The 25315-nt window shown below is 39.7% G+C and overlaps 1 protein-coding gene across 4 annotated transcripts in view; it reads right to left on the reverse strand.

Moving 5' to 3' along the window:
• Positions 1-487: 487 nt before the first annotated feature.
• Positions 488-25315, reverse strand: part of LOC116039896 (inactive ubiquitin carboxyl-terminal hydrolase 53-like) — a 31031-nt gene continuing 6203 nt past the window's right edge. For 3 of the 4 annotated variants that reach the window (XM_031285012.2, XM_031285013.2, XM_031285014.2), the window contains 16 exons: positions 22538-23208; positions 21497-21589; positions 21163-21297; positions 19847-19957; positions 18791-18873; positions 18435-18519; positions 18085-18231; positions 16568-16717; positions 14186-14354; positions 12885-13031; positions 11359-11505; positions 8569-9340; positions 7707-7774; positions 2952-3018; positions 2124-2854; positions 488-2046 (listed from right to left, as the gene is read on the reverse strand). In XM_031285012.2, the coding sequence (XP_031140872.1) occupies positions 1949-2046; positions 2124-2854; positions 2952-3018; positions 7707-7774; positions 8569-9340; positions 11359-11505; positions 12885-13031; positions 14186-14354; positions 16568-16717; positions 18085-18231; positions 18435-18519; positions 18791-18873; positions 19847-19957; positions 21163-21297; positions 21497-21589; positions 22538-22708 (3174 nt within the window). In that variant the 5' untranslated portion in view covers positions 22709-23208 and the 3' untranslated portion in view covers positions 488-1948. The remainder of the gene's footprint in view (positions 2047-2123; positions 2855-2951; positions 3019-7706; positions 7775-8568; positions 9341-11358; positions 11506-12884; positions 13032-14185; positions 14355-16567; positions 16718-18084; positions 18232-18434; positions 18520-18790; positions 18874-19846; positions 19958-21162; positions 21298-21496; positions 21590-22537; positions 23209-25315) is intronic. The other variant, XM_031285015.2, reaches the window with a different exon arrangement.

Consider the following 25315-nt stretch of genomic DNA (forward strand, 5'->3'; position numbering starts at 1 on the left):
ATCCATGTTCATAAAGGTGGCCATCTGCAGTACTTTTCATAAACAACAATGCAATGTGGTTTATGTAAAATGTATTCACAAAAAAAATAATACTTTTGTTCATAGTCGGAGGTGGCACAATGTGTTGTAGAACTGCATGATTTTTAGTTGGGTAGCAAATACTTAATGTTAGGTGCATTAACAATACATGACAGCAGGTGGCAGCAAATCACTATATTTCCCAGCAGTTGTTGAATACAATGGTGTGCATATATTGTTTCAGTAAAAACTATTTATTTAGCAAAGACAAAGTTCATCATCAGGAATGTATTAAAAAAAAATAATATATATATATATATATATATATATATATATATATATATATATATATATATGCATTGTGATCAGAGACCAGGTTTCCTCTTACTAAATAATAAAGATTCAAGAACAGCATTGCTAAATTTTAAACTTTGTGCTCTTAAATATAACATAGCTTGACACACAAGAAGCCTGAATAAAATTGTTTATTTAACAATTATTAATCAATTAAAATAAAATTAGATGTTACAAAAATTCTTTAAAATCAAAGAATTGTACAAATCATGGCTCCAATTTAATCTGGTCATGACATAGAAAAATACAAAAGGCACTGTGCATTAGAGTCTGCTGCATATATAAAACAATTTAAACCAAAAAAAATAAAAAATAGTACACTACTCAGATTTACAACATGTTATTAATAATCCCTCTCAAAAAACAAATGCCTTGTCTATCTCTAGATGACAATTTCACATGTCCATGTCCTACCAGTGCGGACCTGCTGCTAATATGAGCTATTTTTTAAAGAAACATGATCGACAACTGAATAATTGATACGGTTAAAGACAAAAAAAAATTAAGCTTATAACTGTACGGAGTGTGAAAAGAAAAACAATTGACCAGAAATACAGTGCAAAGAAATAAAACTGTAAAGGATGTGTGAAGGTGTGCATGTGAGGAGATAGGGATGTGCCTCAAGCTACTGTGCCACGTACTTTTCTACCAATAAGCAATCAAATTAACATATTTACCCATTTCCCTGTAATAGTATAGCCCCTGGACACCTACTAATGGTCAGAGATATTCTGGTATATTAGACCTCCTCTGGTTGAAGTTTGACGAAAGGAGAGACAAAAGAAAGAACTATGCATGTTATTTGCAGAGCTCAATAAACTTAATGTACCAACAAGAATCAGAGGTTGTAAGTTTTCGCACCTAACAGTCCTGCGAAAAGGCCTCATCAGCCAAAAACCTGTGTGGGTGTCCTGCAGCTTCGTATTTACACAGATCCTTGGGATCCATTTTTAAGTCGTGTCAAAAGAGTGCCCAAGATGTTGAATTACTTTTCAAAATATACAACAAAAAAAACATGTTTTGTGTTCTTCAAAAGGAAGGTATAATATGTCAAAGAGAGATAGAATTGGGGCAGACACCTCATAACACTGAGATGGGAGTAATCAAACAAACAAAAGCATTCAATAGTTAGAGAAAGTAGAACTGCAAGAAATTTGTTACTTCTTCATGTAAAATAAATCTTTTTATCTCTTGAGTGGTAAAGTGGCTTTTTTGTGACACATTCTTTACTGACCTAACGCTTTGCTTTTGAGCTCCAAAAGTCCAAACACGATCAACAGCAAAATATTTTAGGCATGTTTTTTACATCTTACTGTACCTTTCTGGTTCTCTGTGCAAATTCACTATTCATTCAAAGCTTTGAGCAGTTCATACCACCAAGATAGCTTTTAAGGACACCTGCCATTCTTTTTACAATCTCTTTGGCATCCAGTTTCATGTCCAACTTTCTGTTATGAAAAGTATATGAACTAAAACACATCCCAGTTAGGAGTAAAACTGCGTAGCAGTCATAGTGCATAGCAATTTCTTTTGGCAACCAGTAACTGGTTTAAGTTTTTTGATGCTTTTGCTAAAATCATAGGAAACCATGCTCATCAAGTCCTTTTGAAGTAACTGGGTTCCACTTTGCAGTAGTCTTTGTAGTAGAATAACCTGCAAGACAAAAGCCAAAGACTGAATCAATGCATTTACAAAAAGGCTAAAACAGTTACACAAACAGTATAAATAGCATTAATACTAGCATATGGTACCTGATTCTGATCTGCTTTTGGAAATCTCTGGTGGCTGAGCATCTGGCAAAGGGAGCCTTCCTTCGACATCACTCTCCCCTGATGACGTATGGTCCTCTGCTTTCATGTAAAAAGCAGGCTTCTTATGGTATTTGGCCCGGTAAGTGTCAGTCATACAGCTATCCACAGAAAAGTAAGTGGTGGGAAGAACCATATCTGTCAGATAAGGGGAGTCTGGACCGTCATCGTGTCCAGGCTTTGGACTGGGTAACCTCTCGTCGCTCTCGCTGGCCGACAGATCGTTCCTGTCCTGGTCCGATGACCCCGACTTGGAGCTGGCATCCGATGAAAGCCTGTGCTCGGCAGGTGTCTCAATCCACCGACGGAGGGTGGTGTGCGAGAGTGAGGACACGCCATTTTTGGGTTCATTGCGGGGGCTCGACCGTGTTGGCACCTCCGGCGGTTGGGAGTGGACACCAGATGGGTCAGCGGGACTGTTGCCAAAGGTCTTCGGGGGTAAAGGTGGGGGATAGTTGTGCGAGAAAGGGTCTATGTGGGCAAGAGTGGCAGACTCTTCTTGTTCAGAGAAAGGTCCAGTGAGGTCATCTGAGCTGTTCCACTCAGAACTGCTGGTCTTTGCCAAGTAAAGAGGCACGGGGCTCACAGGGCTGCCATCCACATTTTCCTCTTGCTCGTTGTCCAGACCATTGTTCTTTTCCAAGATCCCGGGAGTGTATCGGAAGGCTCTTCTTCTGTTACAGAACAAAAACACAAACATCAGTATTTTAGTTGCCCTTGTGCCAAATCAACTGACTACTTGTGTTATGTTCTTTACAGATCTTGGTTTACCTTTGTATTGGCTGACCAGAGAGGTTGGCTGCGTCTTGTAGATCCAGAGATTGTCTTCCTAGTTCACCTAGACAATAACGAAGCCTCATGAGCATCACAACATACTAATTTGTAAATGTATGGTCATCACCACCAGATGGTCAAAATAGAGCTAGGGTTCTGTCATGGGTTTCTATTTAAACAGGGCTACAGCACTTTTTTCTGTCTCTCCAGCAAAGTCATGTTATCTAACAGAGGTCATGGTGAGGCCCATTGCCTGGTGCTGTGAGAGGAAGTATCAAAGCAGCTAGTCTGGCAGAGCACCCTCAGGCCCCCTGTGTACCACTCTGACTGTCTGATTCAGCCAAAGAACGTGGCCCCTCAAAAGGGAATTTGGGTTCATATCCAGGCCGTTAGCTTTGAGCGAACAGTACTAATGAAACAATAAGGACCCTGAATGAACTCTAGCAGATTTAGAAGTTGGAACATACGCAAACTAATAACAGCAAGGAAAACTCTATCAATCTATTAAGGTCAATCAGGTCATAATGTGATGTCAATTAATTACGCTGCAATCATTTTAAGATAATAGCTGATTCCACCCACTAGATCAGCAAAAACACATGTTTAGAAACAGGTCCCTAGGTGGGGGCTGATGTGGAGCTTAGCCAAGTTAGCAGGGTGGGTGTGATTTACAAGGCCTGAGACAGACAACAGCTGACTAACAGGACAAGGAAGAGAGTGAGTGGCTGAGGACCATCTGTGATGTGTCAGCATACCCTCTTTTTTTTCCTGTGCTCTCTCAAAGCATTAGTGGCTAAATCCTTTGTGCTGGCATGCAATTACGCCAGGGTCAGACTCCAGAGCCCTCTCCACAACACTATTGCATTTTTAAGCCGCTAAGTCCATGTGGCAATTCACAATTTGATGACGCTGATCTGCAGTGTTGGCAAGCAACTGCAACAATATCATTCTCAAAAACAAAACAAAAAAGGATGCAGTTTACAATGCTTTTTCTCTCGAAAATCCCTTTATCTTTATGGTCAAGTGCACGGTTGCCAAGAGAAAGCTTGAAGGAGAAAGCAGCTAAATTACAAAAGAGCAAGGTGACTGGTTTGCTGGGTTGCCTGTCCGTCACGGTTAAAATCAAAAGACCCGAAAACAGCTATCAAATAATCGCTATAATTCCCATCTGGGTTTAATGTAAATCAATTCTTCAGGTTCAGCGTCTGGCTAATCTTCACTTTAGTAGAATTTTGGGATCACTGCTGTAGCTGTGGACGCCAGCAAAACAGATGTACTCAAGGTGTCCTGCTGTTTACATGGCCTACTGCACTTGCCTGGGAAACCGTCCCATCTACTGCGATTGCATGGATTAGGTGGTTCAGAGGCATTCAATGTACTATCCAAACTGCACCAAGTGGTGTGCAACAAAATGTCCCTGACATTAACTGGAAAGCATAAAGTCAAGTTGCTAAATAGTATAAAAGAAAGTGAAGCTGTCTGATGTATACATGTTTTTTTGCACTTGCTAAATGTGTGAGCTATCAGTGATTGACATATTAAGGGCCATGCTGTGTGTCTCTGTACTATACTGTATATTCACCTTTTAAAAACACATGTGAGGATAGATATACTCTACTCATGTAGTAGTGTGAAACTCCCAGAGGTAATAAAAATGTTCCTCTTTACAGACCATGAAAGCAAACCCAAAATAAGTTTCTAAAACATTGTACATTCAAAAATCCCTGACAGCCCTTTGAAGTTTTGTTGATGTGACAAAAAAACTAAAACTCTACACATTTCAGTTCTAAGACTGTCAAGATGAGATTTGTGGTTGTGTGCGTTCTTCTGTCTGGGGTACTTAAAATTCTTGAATATCAATCAGCATGCATATTTGCAGTTCAGCTTTGCATTAAGACCTGAACTATGTGGGGAGGAGAGACGAACTCCAAAACGTCATCACACATTCTTAAAAATCAACTGGAACAGCTTTTGTTTTTGTGTCTGTTGATATGATACAGGGATAGGACTATTAAGACAATCACCACAATGTAAATATGTACTCATACCATGGCATTAACACATTAACGCAGAATAGCATTACAGCTCTCAACACACTAACTCATGGACACACATTCGCTGCAGAAGATGTATGCAGACAAACACAATGGACAACTCCATTGATTGGGATAAAGGATCTATTCACCATTATTCCTTATTATCTTTTTCTGAACTTTATGTCAAAAGTATTGTATCAGATAGAGACGCTATCTAAGAGTATTTATCTCGTACAAATTATAATTTGGGGTTTTATACATAGATGAGGGCAAAGTTAATTACACAACTCTTCTGTTTATGTAATCCTCACTTTGAGGTTGATATGTTCATGTGCAAACTGAGCCATAACAGCTTCTCAAGTGAGTTTCTATGGACTCTTCAGGAGGTTTGCAGCAGCCAGCCGAGCAAATCAGGACAAAGGCATGATTTACTGTCAAGATAGCAGGTACAGTACACCTATCTCCTGATAGCCGTGACCTTTCATGCGGTTATAGATAGAATGTCCTGCTGCCATTTCCATTTTAGTATAATGCAGCTCAATGAGATTTATTCACAACAAGGACAAAAGGTGGTCATTAATGTGACTAAGATGGGCCCAGACATCAGGTCCCTCTTTTGATAGAACGAACCAGCATAAGAATGAATGCCTGTGGTCAAAATGTCCACTGAACTCTTTACAACTGCCCCCCCACATGTGTGTGCTTTTAGAAAGGATTTTGGACTTTAATGGACTACTGGAATCTGCAGCTCAGGCCAGACTACCGCCGCTGAACTCGGGCCAAATTGACTTAGGACACATTATCTGCAGCTTGTCAATACAAATTGCAGACAACAGGACGTACATATTCCATACTGAGGAATCTCAAAGGCCCTATCAGAGATTTTTAACCAGGTTTAGGTTTAAAAATTAAGCATTTCAAGGCATTCATCAAATGAATCAAGACTAACTCAAGATACAGCTGTAGATACTTTTCAAATATAAAAATAAGTCTTGAAATGTTACTAATCAGAGGAGGCATGTAATTGAACCCAGTTCAGTGTGTGATCAGAGGACACTGTCATATCTTCTTAAAGGCACTAGGGGGCAACCACCCTGAATGAGTAAATAAAACCACTGAGTGCTTTTCATACAAAAACACATACACAAACCTTTGTACAAAATGTATGTTTGTGCAATCAAGATAAATACTAGCCTTAATAATGATAAGTTCAGGGGACATCCTTTAGAGAAATTTTAAAAAACAAAAGGGATATTGCAGCAGTGAATAAATAACCATGCCTGCCACAGAAGTGTTTGACTCTTTGCCAGGCATTCCTTTCACATGAATCACTCTGCATGTGCAGATGCTCACAGGCAGGTTTGTGTAAAAGCTATTTTCAACTCTGACTAAAACTAAAAGCAGACAAAATTGTAGCTGCCGTTTCTATGCTACATTACATAACTTCTTGGAACCTTGAAATAACTGCAGTGCTACTAAATGGCATTTTCATTGCCTCATGTTTGAATACCACCTTCTGACAAGCCCAGTCGTGGCATTTTCTGCCCGGCTGGGCACAGCTGGATGGCCCCTACTAGTGCACTCATCTCCCCATCTTATTCAGAATTAACTCACCGTATTCCTGTTGAGGAAATTAGTGAGGCATTTTTCAAGATATTGGTTAATTTAAAAAGATATTTTCCTTCCTTTCTCTGTGCCGATACTGTATTACAAGCAAGCATGTGCTAGGTAAAGAATGTGAAGGGTGTCCAGGCGTCAAACCCCCTCGTGCTATATCCATGTCATCTAATGTCCCTCATCCTGTCTAGAAGATAAAACTAACCATTATTGCAACTGCGCAACATGACTCATATTTGAGGCTCATATTATTTTATTTTTGACAGACCCCCAATTTTGGGTCCCGATGGATCTTAAAGCTGGTTTACTTCCAAGAAGACATTATTCACTGCAGTGAACAGTTAAAGTCCTTTAGGTTTAATTTTAACCCTTTCCTGTTTTACCTTTTGTGTCATGTTTGATGAACTGAAGACCTGATACAAAACAGGATTTTTATTTCTGTCAATAATGTTGAAGTGTTTCATTAAGCATTAAAGGAAAACCAAATTCATTTTTAAAAAGCCAGTTCTTTAACTTTTTTTTTTTTTTATACTTGGCTTGATGTTTCCTTTAAGTCCCCTCCATTTCTCTGTGTGCTGCACAACATAAACTTTACTCAGGAAAAAGGTCAAGGCAAGTCAGTGAGGAAGCAGAGCACACTTATTTCCATACAGTATCCCTTCAATCAGGCTGTGACCTTACAGTACTGATGGAACAATAAATCAAGGAAATTGCTTAGTACTATCTAAATGTTTCAGATCCCTACAACACACAGAAGTCTACTGGGCAGAGGAAATGTCTTTAATGTCAGGGCCAATCCTTTGTCAAATCCTGATACTTTAATTTATGGCTTATATGTACACAATGTAACACACAGAAAACATATTTCTTCTAGATTTGTGTGTAAATTACATGCTAAATATTTTACATTTTCCTATTTTTGCTTTAATGAAACCTACCACCTCTAAAGAATACAAATCCTAACCACTGCTAGCTTTCTCTGATGATGTACAGTACACACAGGTTTCGCCAGGAATATACAGAATAAGCAGATAATGCTAAAACAAAGTTATTGTTATGCAAAAATATGAAATTATGTAAGTGTAAGAGAGTTACTTACCAGTGGGAAATATAGAGTGCAATATGTCAGCCTTTAAATCATCACTTTTTCTCCGAGGGAAGTGATCCCTTAAATACAAAATAAATTAAATTATTCATGCATTGTAGATTGCCACAAGATATTCCAAAGCATTATCTTTTACCAACCACTTAAAAAAGACTAAGATGGAGCCAAAAAAGGAGGAAATAAACCCTCATGATCGCAGCCTACATAAGTTTTTATCATGATTGATTTACATGTTGTAATCTGACACTTTTCTTGAATGTGGAGACAGCACATGTACAAACAGCTTATTGTGAAAACAACTGATGTTTACTGTGGGGCACATGTAGTTTCCTAGGATAGGCTTTGTATTTTCTGTTAAATGTATAAAAGATGTAATAAAACTAATCAAAACTTGTGGGAAGATAGATAGATAATCAAAAGAGCAGCACTTTACCAATTTACTGTCAAGAGATAAGCTTGAATAATTCACTAGTGGTTGAGAAAGTCAGCTATTCGCTGGCTCTGCCCTCTGAGTACAGGAGTTGTCAGCTAGTTGGGTTCATTATCTCCAAACAAGACCTGTACTACAAAGCCAAAAAATGACAGCCCAGCATAATAAGGCTGGCGCATCTGCCTTGTGTGCGTTTATGTTAAATGGGTATTGCTATTTTTAGAACAGTTTGTTTGTTATGTTTAATCATTTAAAGATGGCAGCACCATTGAGACTAAAATCCATAAATGAGTAGGGAATGGGATGACAAAGCAACATTCTGACACTGGCATCATACAGCAAAAACATTTCTGCATCATACTTTGCAGAGCCAAGAATTTGTGTACTTGGCTAAGAAAAACCTAGATCTCAGACAGTCTTTCTTACCTCGTCAGATGCAGCTCAGGTGTGGGCCGCAGGTCCTTGGAAGAAAGGCTCTCTACCACAGGGGAGTCAAGATTTGCTGAGCCATTGCTTAGTCTGTCACTACTTTCATATCCAGATTCAGTTCGCTGGATCTTCCAGTTGTCATTCCGCACTTTCAGAGTTGCTGAGCCCTTTGACCTGTCCTTGTCATCTGAGTCCAGCGAGCTTCGGCTGCCACCTGTTTCATGCCTCTGCTCATCCTCATAGATGGTCATTAGGCTCTTGGGTTTGCGTTCTTCTCGGCCTCCCCATGTAAAATCTCTGTCTCGCTCTCGGTCACGGGAGGGCGACTGACTGCTAGGTCTTCTCCGGGGGCTGTGCTGCCTTCGCTCTTGATTTACCAAATTACCACTAATAACGGCACTCACAACACTGTCCACATTTAGGGCCTCACGCATGGGCTTCCAGGGGCGGCTGGACCTGCTGCGGCTGTTCCCTCGACTTCCAGGACGCTCTCTGGAGTCTTGGCTGCTGTCAGTATCATATCCGTTGGAGACTTGGTCTAATTTCCGGCTGTAATGACCGCTACTGATAATGGGCACACTGGGCAACACTTGGACCCTTGAGTGAGTGCGAGCGGGTTCATGTGAGGACCGTCCACCAAGGTAGGGTGTTCGTTCAGTCCGTGTGGGACCTTTTCCTTGGCTGCTGTACAGACGAGTTTCCAGGTGTTGTTTGAAGCCATTCTCTGGAGGGGAGACGGAGCGGGAGTAGGTCCTGTCCTGACCTGGATCTGGTTTTACACATGAAAGCTTGAATTATGATAAAAGCCAAACACATTCTAAATAGATTTTTAAAATCAATGATGCAAGAATATAACACTTGTTTAAATTTTAACTAATTCTTTGAGATGGTAAATTTATTTATATACAGTATATCTACTTAAACCTCTGTCACCTTCAAACTGCCAAAATCCCTATCCATAATAAAAAAAAAAATGTATGCATCAAATCTAGTACCATATCTTTTGTTTAAAGAGTTATGTATACAAGGATATAATTGTATCTGATTGTCACATATTCCCTGATGCCAAAAGACAGTGTCATGAATAACATTACCAAGACCACACTATTGACTTTCACTGAACCCTCAACACCAAGACACAAAGCTGTGCTAAAGCACAGTGTAGGTTGGGCAGAAAGTAAGGGGAGGGCATGACGACAACAGGGTTACTGACATTTATGTGTGCCGATGACAGGAAGATGTGAATTACATCCGACAGGAGTCAATTTCCCTCCGTGGTGTGTACACAGAGGGTAGTCAGCTCACGTACAGACGTTTATGCAGATACACATGATGAAAGGTAGCACTTTAGTGTATTTTTGTGTGTATATGCATACATGCGCGTGTTTTCCAAATGCACAAGTGACATGTCTGCACATGATAGTGTGTTACGAATGTGTGTCTACTATTTCAAGGACACTTCCAGACATAATAGCCACTTTCAAAATATATGGCCAGACATCCTTCCTGGAAACTACTTCATCTGTGTCAAGCTATACATGCACCCACACACCCATATTACTCCACACAGCAGTGACATTTCTAAACAGCACTCAATTGTCTGAATAAGATTTGTTTAATCTTCTAAATAAAATCAAAAAGATAATTCTATTTAATTTTGCATGGAAAATGTGGTGTTATAGTTTTATTGTACGAGTACTCATTTCAATTTTAAGGTTCGTTTATCCAATGCATTTTCATAACTTAAAGCTAACAGTGTTTGAATCAGAGGCTGCATCTGATCTGCATGTTTGAGGGTACAAAAAGTGGATTTAATACTACATATAACTGTCAGTCCTTGGAAAGCCTGCAAGAGATACAGTCCCTATTGCTTTGGATTTTTGCTGACTGCGTGCCAGAGTTAAATCACTTCAAAAACTGCTCTCTACATTTTTGCTTGAAATGATACCGTGTGTTTTAGAGAGTGACGAGTTGTCAACAGTACACAAGGGTGTTGATCATTTTGGAAGAATAGTAACATGTCTAAACATACAGCCAGAAATCATTTATAAATACCTTGGGGTTATCCCAGAGAGCAGCAAAGTTGCTTAAGCTTTCTTGGATGTTTTTTTTCTGGAGAAGACTTTTTAGCAAAGTGCTAGCCTGGGCATTAGCCCCACTGCTGTAAATTTATACTACTTACATTAACTTTAGTGTCACCTCCAGCCTCGTCATTCATCATGGCAACGCCACTAGCTTCCTTTAGCCGACAGCATTCAATCATGATGGGACGTGAGCTCGCTGCTAACACAGGCTACGGATGTTGACATGGTGGACTTGGGAGTGTGTTACAATGTACTAAAAGAGTATTAAAGCAGTAGACCAATCAGCCTCCAAATTCATACCAACACACAAACTCAATTTGTGAGGTAAAAGGGAAATGGGAAAATAGTATTTTAAATACATTTTTTTGAGTGAAATTCTCCCTCTAATTAAATCATACAGTCTGTTTAGCTATTCTACTATTACAGATCTCATTTAAAGTGTATGTTTGTTTATAAATGTCCATGTAGACCACAGAGAGGGCAAACAATGGCTCTGAATATGAGAGTAGGATGAAGGCAGGCTCCAACAGACGTCAGCACTTAATCCCCTTTTTGACACATTGCTCTCGAATCGCCAGTTACATAAAGACTGGGGAAGTGGAAGGCTAGCCTTTTGTTTCTTAAAACCCGGCAACTCTCATGTGCGTGTGTATGTGTTGTATTGCATGTGCACATGTGCCACATCTAAACATCTGTGACCAACCTCTGTAGCGTGACTCTGGCCTCCGTTGGCCGCTCCTATCAGGCTCTCTTCTGGATGGATGCATCCCACGCACCTCTCCAGCTCTTTGGGCAACTTCTCGAGAAATCTCCCTGATGCGACTCTTGAGATCGCTGGTGCCAATTTTCACTACAAAACATTAGAGAGGTCAGGTATTACCATACAGAATTTGGCAAAAATGTCCCTAATGGAGGGACAGAGGGGATATAACCAGTATGTAATTAATGCTGAATTATTATTATTTTTTTTTTTTCAATCTCAGTTGAACCTCTGCTGAATCAGGTGGGGATTTCCACCACTGCAGACGTCATTAAAATTATTATTTTTCTCAGTGTATATATAGATATCTATTGTCACTACATCCTTTTCCTTGTAACCATTTTCCATCTCTTAGTCCCCAGAACCCACAAGACACTGAGCATGCAGAGTGTGCAGATGGAGGCAACATTACAGCGCATCAGTGTGCTGATGTATACGGTATATTTTCTGTTACATGAGGGGAAAGGCAGCAGGGTGGAAACACGTCCATGCAGAGGTTTCCCTGCTCTGTCTCATATTTTCACTTTGAAACACAAGGATTAGTCATGGAACTGGAGAATGTTTCATGAACTGGAAATGGAATGATCATACTGTGGTCCTGTTAGCTGTCTGAGATTTCAACAGATATCTCTGTGAAGAAAACATGTTTCAAAAAAATACCAGGTGTTTTCTTAGACTACATTCTCTTCAGCACCAAAAAACTGAATGTGTAACAGTTTAATAACTTGACTTTAGATTTGACTGTGGTGCTTTTTAAAGCTCTGAGTGACTACTGGCATTTTATTGTACTGATTGCAACCTTCCCTACCCTACACCAAATCTTAAGCAACAAGCATTCAAGTGATGGTAAACAATGACACAGATCTCAAGGACATTTACGATTTCACACACAGAATATAACTTGCAATCATATCTAAGGAGATTTTATCAGTTTGGTTTGCTTCTATGTTTTGATTCATTATCTTTTCAGTAAGGCAATTTACTTATCTTAACAAATCTCCTATTCTCAATTTACACTCTTCTCACTACTTGCACTTAAGTGTGTGCAGAATTGCCAGCTCTTAGTGACCTCTCTCCTCAGCGAGGGTCCCTAATCCCTGTATTACCAACAAGGCCAGATTTAGTTTTACAGTGAAGGCATTTAATTATCTCTTTCTCTGGTTGCTATGCCACATCTGTGCTTGTCACCACTCTCTGTGGCCAAAAATATTTATAATTGAGAGGTCTTTCAAGGCTAAGCAATATAACCACTGCACATTGTGACTTATGTCTTTTTTGCACATTTTTCACTACAAAGCACTATTTCCACAACCACATATTATTGCCGATACTTGTTTGAACAAAAAAACAACACTTGATTAAATGACTTGTTGAAATGGAAATGTATGCAGTGTGTTCCTTCACTTCTTGGATTACAAATTTCTCTCTCTTTGCCTTCTGAAACAGTCTTTCCATATGTCCTCTCTTACCTGGTCCCCTTCCTCCACTGGTCTGAGCGCTGCCCCTGCTGAAGGTTGAAGGGGTCTTCTCTTTGAAAGAGTCTTGGCCCAACAGAGCGTTCAGATTCTCCCTGGTGAGGTCCAGCTTCTTGGGGGATAAAACTGTAGACTCAAAACCTGCGGATGAGGAAAAAAAGGAAACAAACATTTTAAAATGTCAAGCTAAGGCCGTATATGCAGGATTGTCTTTTTCCAAAAAAAATAAATACAACACCTCGTTACTAGTAAGTCTTATGATAAAACATAAATCTGATATCAACAAATAACACAGACTGCACCTGAAACTAAAAAACTGAATTTAAATTACAAAATCCACACAATGTTCTTCTTGGTTTTTGCAGGATCATCCAGTTTGGTCCGGCGCCCTGTCAGCTCTTATGAGCAGTGAGTGGCTGCCACAGCTTGGACCTGGGGCACAGCCAGCATGGAGAGCTGGAGGAGGATCTTTAAAGGGGATAAAAACCTCCCTAACCAAACAAATCCAGGGATACATAATCCAAACAGCAGAGATGTTCAGCTGTTGTCATCAACAAATTTTCATTACTGCCTGCAAAGGCAACTAATATGATCTGGGATTTTACACGTCCAACAGAGTTATTTTTTGTTTGCTGAGGTTTCTCTGAATTTGATTTCCATTTGAAGTGATTTGTAAATTAAGGGATTTTTTATTTACGGTTAATTAAATGTGTGCTGAGGGAGTAAAAGCACCAGCCTTGCAGAATGTTACTTTACGTAAAAAAAAATGTGTCTTTTTCAATTTCCACCTACTCATGAGATTACATTTGTTATTAGTTAAACACTTAACTCAAGCTGGGTGGACAAAGGCAAATGGGTTTTTCTTTAAAAAAAATATATATATATATATATAAAAAAAAAAAGGTAGCTTAACACCTCAGCTTTATATTCATGGTGTTTTACAGTATGGCACTATAATCAAATAGGTCACTTGGGATGAGTTTATAGTTAGTGAAAGCAAAGAAAAATACAGAACACTGAACAGCACTTATAACCAAGATGAATGCTCTCAAAGGAATTTGATGTTGTCATTTCAATAAAAGGACACTAAATCAACACCTCTTCTTACTCAATATAACTATGCTGAACCTCTACAGTGAAAAAGTTGATTTAGTTTATAATGATAACGACATTATGATGACCTCTGACCTATTAGATACTTATTCCAGTAAAGGTTTGCACAGTCCAAATAGTTAATGTAAACAAATGCAAAACCGATACTGATTTTTACACAAGCTTGCTTAGATAGGTCATACCTTGCACTTCTCCATTGACCGGGGTCTTGTTGTGAGACTGACTGCTGGGTTTTTTTGAGGCATCATCTGCGGGGATAGCACTCCCGTCGGGGTTGGCATAAAAGAGGAGGAGAGGCTGGAAGTGACCTTTGATACATTTGATGACCACATCTTTCCACCTAGAGCCGATCTACAGCAAAAGACAAAGGAAAGGTGGTGAGTGCACTTATACGTGGAGATTTAAGCACATTGGACACAGTAATTCTGCATCTTTGTGTGTAATAATACAGTGAAACAATATTTTTCTAAACTTTGTGTGAAAATAATCCATCATCTACATCCTTTCTTTGGGATCATACTTTTGAATATATTAAAGAGGGTTTAAAATGTTGCATTTCCCTAATAGGAAATCAAGCTACCATGGTCCAATTCAATTTAGAAAAGCAGACCGATTGTACACATAACAGATCATTTACTTTCTTGTGACTCCATCTGTTTTCATTTCACAAAGGGTATGAAAAAAAGTTTTGTTGTAGAACTGATCTGATATAAAGCATTTTAACTTATTACAAACTGAACACAGCTCTCATGGCAACACCAGAATGTCACAACCCAAGTCAATCTTAACCTAACAGAAAATGATCTGACTGCTTTTATAAAATTCACTGGCAAACTTTAAAACAAAACCTCACCATTATTGTGCATAGTTTAATTTATGAGAGAATATATCACACTGAGGCCAAATCGCACAATCACATTAGCTAAGCTGTGTAAGGTGCATGTCTCGCCACAAAGGCACCACAAAGGCAGGCTGCAGGCTAACAGATGCTTGTGTGCTCCTTAATTAAGCAAATGACAGTGGAAGAGGGGGAGGAGAAGATAGGAGGAGAAATGAGGTTAAGAAGAAGAACTAATGCAAAGCAAAACAAAGCAAACACAATCAAAGGAATGTTGCCAAGATATATATAAAATGATAATAAAAAGAAATGGACTGTGGATGTGAATGTTTAGCAGACCCCTGCCATTAGCTGTACTGTGTACAGTAAATGTAAGACTAAAAATCACAGCCATGCTAATTGCACCATGAGGCTGTAATGATCTTTGCACCTACTTGTCTGAATGTTGCATTCATTTGAAATGGTAAACCCATAGCTATGATACCTGGGTGAGGTGTCCAGTTATACTGTCAGTTATTAAAAAAAACTTATTTTATACCACAAGCCACTCAGAATGGAGTTCTCAATGGCCATGGTACAAGTACTGTAACTCACAATTCTGCTACAATATGCAAGAAACTATATTTCATCGTCCTCATTTAACAAAGAATATTTTATGCACTGGAAAGCAGCGATCAGGCTACGCTACAGTAGTCATTTAGCAGCTGGGACTTGGGGAGTCACAGAAATGCTGGCAAGTTTCGACCCAGGTATGGACTTGGCAGGCGCTGAGCGCTGTAGCTCCTCCATCTCAGTCGAAGGGGGGGCTGCACACACAGCACAAGCTGCTGATGGATTGACACAGAGCCAGCCAGCCACTGCACCACAGTACCAGAGAAAATTGTGAGCATGTAAAACAAAAAGCATGCTCACGTGTGCTTACATGTGAAAATAAAGCCAATATTTAGAAAAAGAGAAGGGGATAAATGAAAGGATTTACAGCCGATATACTGAATACACACAAAACCACTAGCAACATACAAACACACACACAAATAAAACCTCTTTCTCACACACAGACAGCATATGCACCTACATCACGCAACTCAGCATTCTCAATGAACCCTTACTTTAACTAGTAAAGGGATCTGGAAAATAATCATTACTGTTTAGGCGTCACTTCACTACTGCAGAGTTGGGGAACTGCAGTAGAACTGAGGGTGGGGGGTTAGCTGACTCTTTAGTGCCATAAAGGCTTATCAACCCAGGCTCATGAAGGGCAATCGATGTGGCCCTTATTGGGCGCTAAAAAGACTTGGTGATGGAGATAGGAGACGGAACATTGCTACTGTTTTCTGCTGCTTGTAAAAAAGACCACACTTTATCAGAATAGCACATTTTCATGAATAGAGATTTCACATTTTAAACTGTGGTCATACTAATAACCTGCAAAAACTAAACTATGAAGAATTTTCTTGTGCAAGATGCAACATAACATAAAGCCTGATGACTAACTCTTCAATTCACCATGGACTCCTCTATAAAAACAAGAATTAAAAAATATATATTCAGTTTACAATTAAATAAAACAAAGGAAAGCATCAAATCCCATATTTAAAGAAGCTGGAAGCAGTGAATGTTTTGGTATGGCATGATTTACACAATTAACTGATCACCAAAATAGTTATTAATTGCCTGTCTATGAACTGATTTAGTTAATTGACAAATGATATAAGCAATGTCTCACCTCTTTCACAGTGGCATCATCAAAGAAGACCCATTTGGAGGACTTTGTGTGGAAGGCGAAGGCACAGTAGTGGCGGCTGGAGTAGCAGATCATCCCCACAAGCAGTAGCTCTCCCTTTTTGGCATGCTCATCGGTCACCCTGTAGAAGAGCTGTGTCCATACACACATACACTTATATAAATATATACACAAATTACTCATTGGCATCAACGCTTCTGTTGGTAGGCTTTGGAAACGTGCAAGAGGGAGCTGTCAAATAAACGGTTTGAATACTTCAATAAAGAAGTTATGTAATGTGTGAACACTGTACTGATGTGAACTACCCTGATTAGGGTTGGGCCATGTCCCCTAAATTGGCAGTTGACGATGTTTACAGTAACACATGGTGATGGACGATGATACAGCGAGCTACAACTGACAGGGAGAGAGAGAGAAAATGTATCACTACAGCCAATCCAGTCTGCTCAAAGCGATGGTCTTTTTCAAATAGGTTACACGTAAGGGGGGAAAAAGTAGCTTCCACTTAAGGGGCCCTATCTTGCACCCTGCGCAGCACAGCGCAAAGCTCGACGCAAGTGTCTTTGCTAGTTTAAGACCGACGCACTTGTCAATTTCCCGTCCAGCGCCTGCGACTAGGATTAGTGTGTGTCTGGCAGGGTGGGGGGTGTGGCATCACGATGGTGGCTCTCCATCGTGATGTCGGCCAGCCATCACAATGGATGATGATATTGTCCATCTGCACAACCCTAACACTTACTGATTTTTTTGATTGGTAAGCTCACCCAACACAGTGTACTCATGTGAACAGGCTACTGAGGAATATTTAGTAAGTCATCTGCCAACTTTTTACCTACATATTTCATGTGAACACCCTATTAATGTGTGTGAAGATGTGATTTTATAGACAGAGAAGGAGTTACACTTGCCCACATTTGTGCATACTCATGATATAAACACTGCAACAAAAGCAGTCTTGAACACGTTTTTTTTTTCCCATCTCAGTGACGTCTGTTCAGCCCACATGTTCCCTCAGACAGGCATGCACACACACACGCTCGCTCAGGAAAACACAGAAATGACGGGTGGGGCTTTCTGACAAGCTGACCAAGGCCAGCAGGGGCTTTTTGATCAGTGGCGCTAGCCAACTGGGCATTGGGCGTTGACTGCTTACGCAATGGCCCCGACTTACAGAGAAATAAATCCCTACTTTATTTCCCACATATGTTCAATTGCACCAGAATAAACTGACCCTAAACAGCAAAAAAAGGAAATGGCAGCTGTGAAAATGGAAGAATTCCAAAAAGATGAAGACTGACAAACTGAACCACGTCTGGAGAGAGTTCTTCTATTTCCTGTTGGATAACTAATTACTTCATATGAAAGGCTCAATGATATGTTCTAGCTGTATGTCAGTTTCCACCACTAGTCACAAAATGTCACAAAATATTACTGAGAAGTTAAAAAACAGAAATACAAAGTGTAAAATGTACTCAAAATGTTGGTTAAAGTAGACCCACCGCAGAAAGACTGAGATGAGGCCCCAGTGAGCGGATAACATCTTCTGTGAGGTCTGACTGGTCAGAGTCCCAGACAAAACCTATGGTAACTATCTCTGGAGAGTTCATGAGGACCCGTCTGATCCTAATCTTCTGGCCACAGTTGCTCTGGAGAAGAACAAAGACACAGAAAAATTATACAGTTTTACCCAAAAGCAACATCGCCCTATTACCAAGTACAAAATTAATATCTAAAACTAAATATTTAAGAATCACTACACTCCCAAAGAAACTGTATTCAACAAACAATTGAGAAAAGTATCTGCTTAAGTGCACATTCCTCTTTAAAACACTTTACATAGGCCACTTACTGGACAGTTACGAAGGTCCCCTATCGTACTTGCTGCTTGTAACAGTTCCCCAAATGACTCGTCTCTGCCCTGGAGCGTCTGTTGACTGAGAAAGATGAGACGCATTGTCAGCAGAAGCATGGGAATGAACAAGTGAGGAAGGGAAGACAGGAAGGGAGACAGGGATAAATAAAGATTAAGGTATGTGGAGAGAAAAAACTGTGTGTGTGTGTGTGTGTGTGTGTGTGAAATGTCAGCTAAAAAGTTATGGTCTTGTGACAAATGTGCAGAGAGAGACATGAAAAGCAAAAAACAGAGTGCAATCGGACAGATGATAATGGAGAAGCAAAGAAAGTTTCATATTGCCTGTGCCTTACCAGAGTGCAGTGGTGGAGACATAATGCACCAGCTCTGTAAACGGCAGTGGGTCGGAGGATGCCCCACAGCTACGGCACACAGACTGCAGAGGGGAGAGAGTTGAAGACCAAGAGGGTAATGATGAGCACAAAAAGATACACAGGTGTGATTTCAATACGCATGTCTGCGGTCAAAGACTAATTATTAAGTGAGCATGTCATTTTCCAAAAGAGTGAGATCAGATATAGTCACAATAAGAAAAAAAAAAACTCCTCAATTTGTATAAACTGCGGCAGGAAATTATGACTTGTCTTGCTGCTATTCTTGTGATCAGTTATAAACTGCGGCCTCTGTAGTCTTCAACTCAAAGGATTGACATTACCAAGCATACAATTTAATATATGAAGTTATCAATCTCCCTCTGACCAAGGCAATCCTCATTAAGGCCTTGATAATATTTGCCGGATCGGGTGCCCTGAAGTCGAGGTGGAACAAAATCCACTGACTGTGCCTCTAAGGGATTTAGTCCAAAGGCGTATTATGTGTTTGATTCTGAGATAGAACTGGTTTGGGACAGGAACAGCGTCAGTGATGTGGTGTTGTGCTGGAATTTATGTGCACACCATCTGTGAGATATCTGGTGCTGCTGCTCCACTGTGGAGCTGACCAGAAACACTCCTTATTCCACTGGGGCAATCCACTATCAAAACATGACGGATTGGATTTCTACTGTCTATGACAGTGATTCATGTACCTGTCTCTCTCTCTGTGTGTGTGTGTGTGTGTGTGTGTGTGTGTGTGTGTGTGTGTGTGTGTGTGTGTGTGTGTGTGTGTGGTCTAATCCTATCATTGCCTAGTGTGTTTAGCTTGTCTACACATTACTGTGGAGTCTGTGCAAACAAACAAACACTGTATGAACTAAAACATTAACAACAAAAAGAGGAAAAAAATCCTAATTAACACCTCCTTCTCAGACAGCCTAAATGAGCACATTTTTAACACCAACTTTTTCACAGATTGGATATGTCCAAGTAAAATAACAGAATATTTATTATGTTTTCTATCCCACTACTGACCTGCTCATAAAGTGACATAGCAAACTTCTGATGTGTGATGCAAGACTTTGAAGTGCAGGCATCTGTCTCCTCAGGCACAATGTGCAGGTGGATCCTCTCCAGGATGTTCTCCTGTGACACAACAGGACATATATCAGGTGTGGGATAAGATATTTCCACAACACTGTTGTTGTAAAGCCACCTTTGTTTTTTATTTAAATGCAGGTATTCCCAAGAGCAAAAATGCAATGCAGTGGGACGCACGGTTACATATCAAGACTTCAATGTTGACAGCAGAAGGAGCACATTTAAAGAGCAAGCTATACTCCATTTTAACTCCCACCTGTTTCTATGGAGCGCTTGTGAGTTTATAAAATATTAAGGCTGCCAAGGTAGGCCTGCAAAGGTTACAGGCACAACTTCACAGCCTGTTAATCTGACACTGGCTAAGTCCTCACATAAATTCTCCAACGGTACGCTGCTGCCAATGCATTACATGGTGAATGCTCAAGGGCAAAGATCTGTGTGGGATTAAGAATTAAGATTGTCTATAAAAGATAGCAATTTTGGCATGTAAGCTTCAGTCTTAGATGTAAAAGTTTCTGCTAAAAAAAGTACACCAAAGTTGCTTTTTCTGCATCTATCTTCATTATGTGGTACATTTCTGAAGCAAAGTGACTTAATGTTCACACTTGTACAACCCAGTGTTCACTTATATTACAGCTCTCTCCACTACTGTTCTGTTTATCCATTGCTGTGTAATCTGACTTCCGAAGTGGATAAACAATTATTGCAGGATTAAAACAGAATGTACCCTGTGCTGTCTAGGTATACTGCTATAAAGCAGAAGTGCTCAAAAGCGTGAGAAGAAAATAAACTAAGAGAAAACAATGTTGTAAAATGAAGGATAGAAAATGGTGATGGTTGAAGTCAAAATAAACTACATGAAAATTACACTGCTGTTAGTGAAAAACAAGTTCTGGCCAAACAATAAGTTGTTGTGCCAAATGGTGCATAAAAACTGGAAGTGATATGTAGAAAAGACGAAAAAAGGTACAGAAATGATGCAACATAATATGGTAGCCCAAAACAAGAGAGGTTCAAACACAACTCTGGCGCTTATATAACCTGTCATGATGATATTTAGCTGCAATGTGGCAGGGGTTGATGGGAAGAGAAGGGAGGGGAAGAAGATTTTCAGTGACCTCGCCAAACAGTTTGTTGCAGTGCATTACCCAAAATGTGTGGCAGGGTATCACACAAACACACACACACACATCCCTCTCCATACGCTAGTCTCCCTCGCTCAGGACAGCCGTGTTGCCACAGGAACTTACAAAGCACTCTGCGGCATCATCCATGAAGCCCAGCTGGAAGCGCTGCTCGTCCTTAAAGGTCTCTGCCAAGGCGTGACGCAGATTGTCAGAGGGCAGGGCGCGCTCCCGACTGTGCTGGAACTGGGAGAAAATGCCCTGAAAAGGAGAACAAGAACTTGTTTGTAGATGGACTATGGAACATTTTGTTTATTAAAAGCATTTGTGTCACCATCATTGCTCAATACACAGTGTGGATATGTAACCCAAACAGTTACCACATAAGAAACTGAAAAACAGGAACTCAAACTTAAATGTTAGCTTGCTTACATAAAATGTGCTTCTGATTGTATTCTACCTTTAATGCACAAAAGATGCATGATTCTCCTAGACAGAAGTGTCCAGGCAGCTGCCTCAAGCTGCGTCTGAAGATGTCCAGCTGCCATAATACCTACACAAAAGGAAAGAGAAGGTAACCTTGATTCTTTACACTATAAAATGTTACACTTAACACAACATTCAAGCATGTTTTAGGACATTGAGGATGAGGAGTGGACGAGAGGAACAACTCCCTCACAGAAACAAAGCCCCAGGTAATGATCATCTTCAACCAGCTCATCGGTTGTCTCACCCTCTGAGTCACACTCTCCGAGGGTGACCTCACTGTTGGGCTGACTGCATAACTCAGCGGCTTGTTTCCCAAAAGTCAAAAGCAACCTTCAAGTACATTAAAATATTGCTAGGAAGCTCAGACCAATGTAGACAGTGACTCGACTTTGTAATTTCTGAATAAATGATGGTCATATTGTAAGAGGGTGGAACATGGTGTACTGCCTGGAGGAAGACAGTAACAAGTGAGCAAATAAAGTTAAACAAGCAGGTGCACAGTAAGAGAAAAGTAATGTCATTATGAGCACATATAATTGTATGCAGTATAATACAGTGTTATCAAATATACATAGTATGCAACAAATGTAACTTTTTGTGCAAAACAATGTTAAGCTTAAATCCTTTTCTAGTGATGGCAATGTCAGTCAGTTGACTTCTTCGGGCCAGATTGAAATACTTCAACAAAAGTAGAGGAACACAGAAAACAGTAATATAAGGAATACCAATACAGCACAAGGCCAACTGCTCCTACAAATCCTGACAATTAGTTTTTAATTAAATCAATTTATAAAATGAACAAATAAAACTGCAGCACATTATACAAACCTATAAAGAAGTCATGCTAGTAACTTAACAAGAGGATGCACAAGCTTCTGTGACTCCTGCTCACATCTGACCTACTTTTAAATACTTATTTGCTTACTGTATCGACAGACACATAGCTTAATCATTTCAAAAAATGTTAAATTAAATCCAGCCACAAACAACAAACGCAACAGGACCGACCTACCTGCACAGCACTGTTGAGGAAGCAGCTGTTCTGGCCCGGCTCGTTCAACAGTCCTTTGGTGGGTGCCAAAGAGAGCATGCTCCCCGGTTGGTACGATTTCCCCAGATTGCCCCCTGGCTTCCTGAAGAACTTGACCCATGCCATTGGATAGTGGGGTCTGCCTTTAGACATGTGGGAAAGTCAGACGGGGCAGGTTGGTGCTGGGATCAGATCCCTCGGCCCCTGAAGAAGTGACTCCCCAACAGTCTGGGCTTAAGTTATTCCACGAGCTACAGCAGCTGCCCTGCTAAACATGGGCTTCTAGTCCATTTCTGCACTTCATGTAGACGATCCTTTTACTTTGTCCAATACTTAAAGGTTTTTCCACACACACAAAAAAAAAAGATAATTAAAAGTCAACACAAAAAAATTACAATCCAAGTCTTTGTTTTGGGAAGCCTTTGATGATCAGTGGTCTGATACTTCTGATAAGATGTGTTTTGACTACAGAGCAACATGCCTCAATCATCCTGTAGTCTTGATGGCTCTGCACAAAGCTTCAGAAAAGATTGTGGATGCAAATTTTGTCACATGGTCCTGATGCCATTGAGGATTATTTCAGCTGCAGTCAATTGTCCCTCTCAGAGGTCCATCCATAGTAAAGGTTTATCCAGGCTGGACAGCAAACACAGCTGGGCAGTTAGAGAAAGAGAGAATGAGATTTTAGATGACATTATGGAGCTTATTGTTTTGTCTAGTATGCGAGCACTATTGTTTTCTAAAATGTTTAATTGCTCCTTTCACTGGACAACATTTTGTAGGTGTTTTATAAAATGATAAAGTCATTATATAATAACAGAGAAATTAAAACACATTGTTCATATCTCTGCTCATTCTAGGTTAGATGTCAAACTAGACATGTCAACAAAGCTTATATATTAACTTTTACAAACACCCTTTGCACTGGAGGCGTGTCAAACTAAAGTTGGCCCCAGCAAAAGTTGCATATTAACATTCAGACAGATTAATTTCAATTTCCTAAACAATTGATGACAACAGCCAAGAGACATTTCAAATGAACAAAGATAATATTGACCTAGAGCAGACAACATGTTTACAATTGAGACAATTGAGCTCATATTCATTTTGTAAATGTACATGAAAATTATGAATAGAAATACCAATAGAAAACAAAGAAGGAGGCAACCTCCAACATTAACTGCTGTAAAGGTCTACTATCACCACTGACTCGTCTTCCCCAGCTCTGAATATTGATCAACTGCTGACTACAGTCTTCCTAACCATTTAAATGTTCACTTTGACTCATGGTTATTTACATTATCGATTAATCTGTTATTTTTCCATCCGACTCAAATCTATAATATATTTTTTTTTAAATAATGAGAAATAAGGGTCAGAAGTAACCAAAGCCCAAGGTCAAGTCCAACCAACAGGTAAAAATCTTCATTTTACAATCATATGAAATGACAAATTGTAACCAGAAAATGTTTAGTATTTTTACTTGATACCTGAAAAATGTATTATCATAATTGCCATTGATTAGCCTAATCCTCTGCTGAACTAACTATCCTATATATTTACAATATAGTTGTGTCCCTATTGTAAAATAACATTGCCTGGGTCTACACTGCCATGTTTCCATGTTTTTCAAACATTTAAGTTTGCAGTTGTAGCTCCAAATGAGAGCCAAAACTCAAGTTGTTGGTCAGCAATTTGTGGCCTGTGATTTTAAAATTTCCGTATACAAAACCTACTGCCTCAAGTTTCTTTTCCTATTTTGTAATTTTTTTCTGGCCTGACCTATTTTTAACATGATAGAGGGCATTATAATAAACCACTGAAGATAGAGTTCAATTTATGCAACTTGCAGTCCACGCAGCTTCAACATAGTACGAAAGACCAACAAAATAGCAGTGCATGTGCACTGTGCACCTATGAAAGCAGCACTGAGCACAGACTACTTTATGAGGTTTGATCGATGTTTGTACTGAGTGAGGCAGTGGAAGCTATGTCTAGGTTATTACAATAGTGAATGTCCCAAGAGGTACACACTGTATAATCATGGCCTGTAAGTTTTAATGTGCATTGTGATTTTTATACAATACAATGATACAAAGCTTGTCCAGTGTCTTTATGGAAAACTGTGTGGCAAAGCAAAAGTAAAAAGAAGCAACAATGAGCAATAGTTCTGTGTGATACATGGTGATTCAGCCTCTTTTAGTCCCCAACACCTAAAATAATAACCTCAAAGAATAAACCTCAAACATTTTGTTATTCAGAGTGAAAACAAAAAAATACTGCCCTACTTTGCACAAACAAAGAAACTCCCCAGAACAAAACGTTTCAGCCAAAACTGGTTGGGCAACATTTCCATCCTGGTATTTCAGGAATCCTCAATGGATTATGATGTTGCAACAATGTCACTTTACAGCACGTTAATGGTATGACCTGAAGGTTAGTATTTACATGTAGAATGAACATGATTCAACTAAAAAGACACTAACGTCTTTGCGACTGGACTCCATAGCAACAGCATTCCAAAGCAATCACTCAGGCTCACAGTTGCTTAAGAGCTGCTGTTTCCGGATTAGTTTCAGGGCTGGAGGGGCGAGAGGAAAAACTGTACACTCCACCTGTACACCGCACCTTTACTAATGACATCACAGCAATCACATGCCCTGACATGTTGGTGCGATCTGTATGTTTTATCATAATCTCCTTCTATAATTATTATTGCTGGGGTGTTACTAACACTTTAACACCTCAATTGCTGCAGGA

Source organism: Sander lucioperca, chromosome 17, assembly GCF_008315115.2.
Source record: "Sander lucioperca isolate FBNREF2018 chromosome 17, SLUC_FBN_1.2, whole genome shotgun sequence".
NCBI lineage: Eukaryota > Metazoa > Chordata > Actinopteri > Perciformes > Percidae > Sander > Sander lucioperca.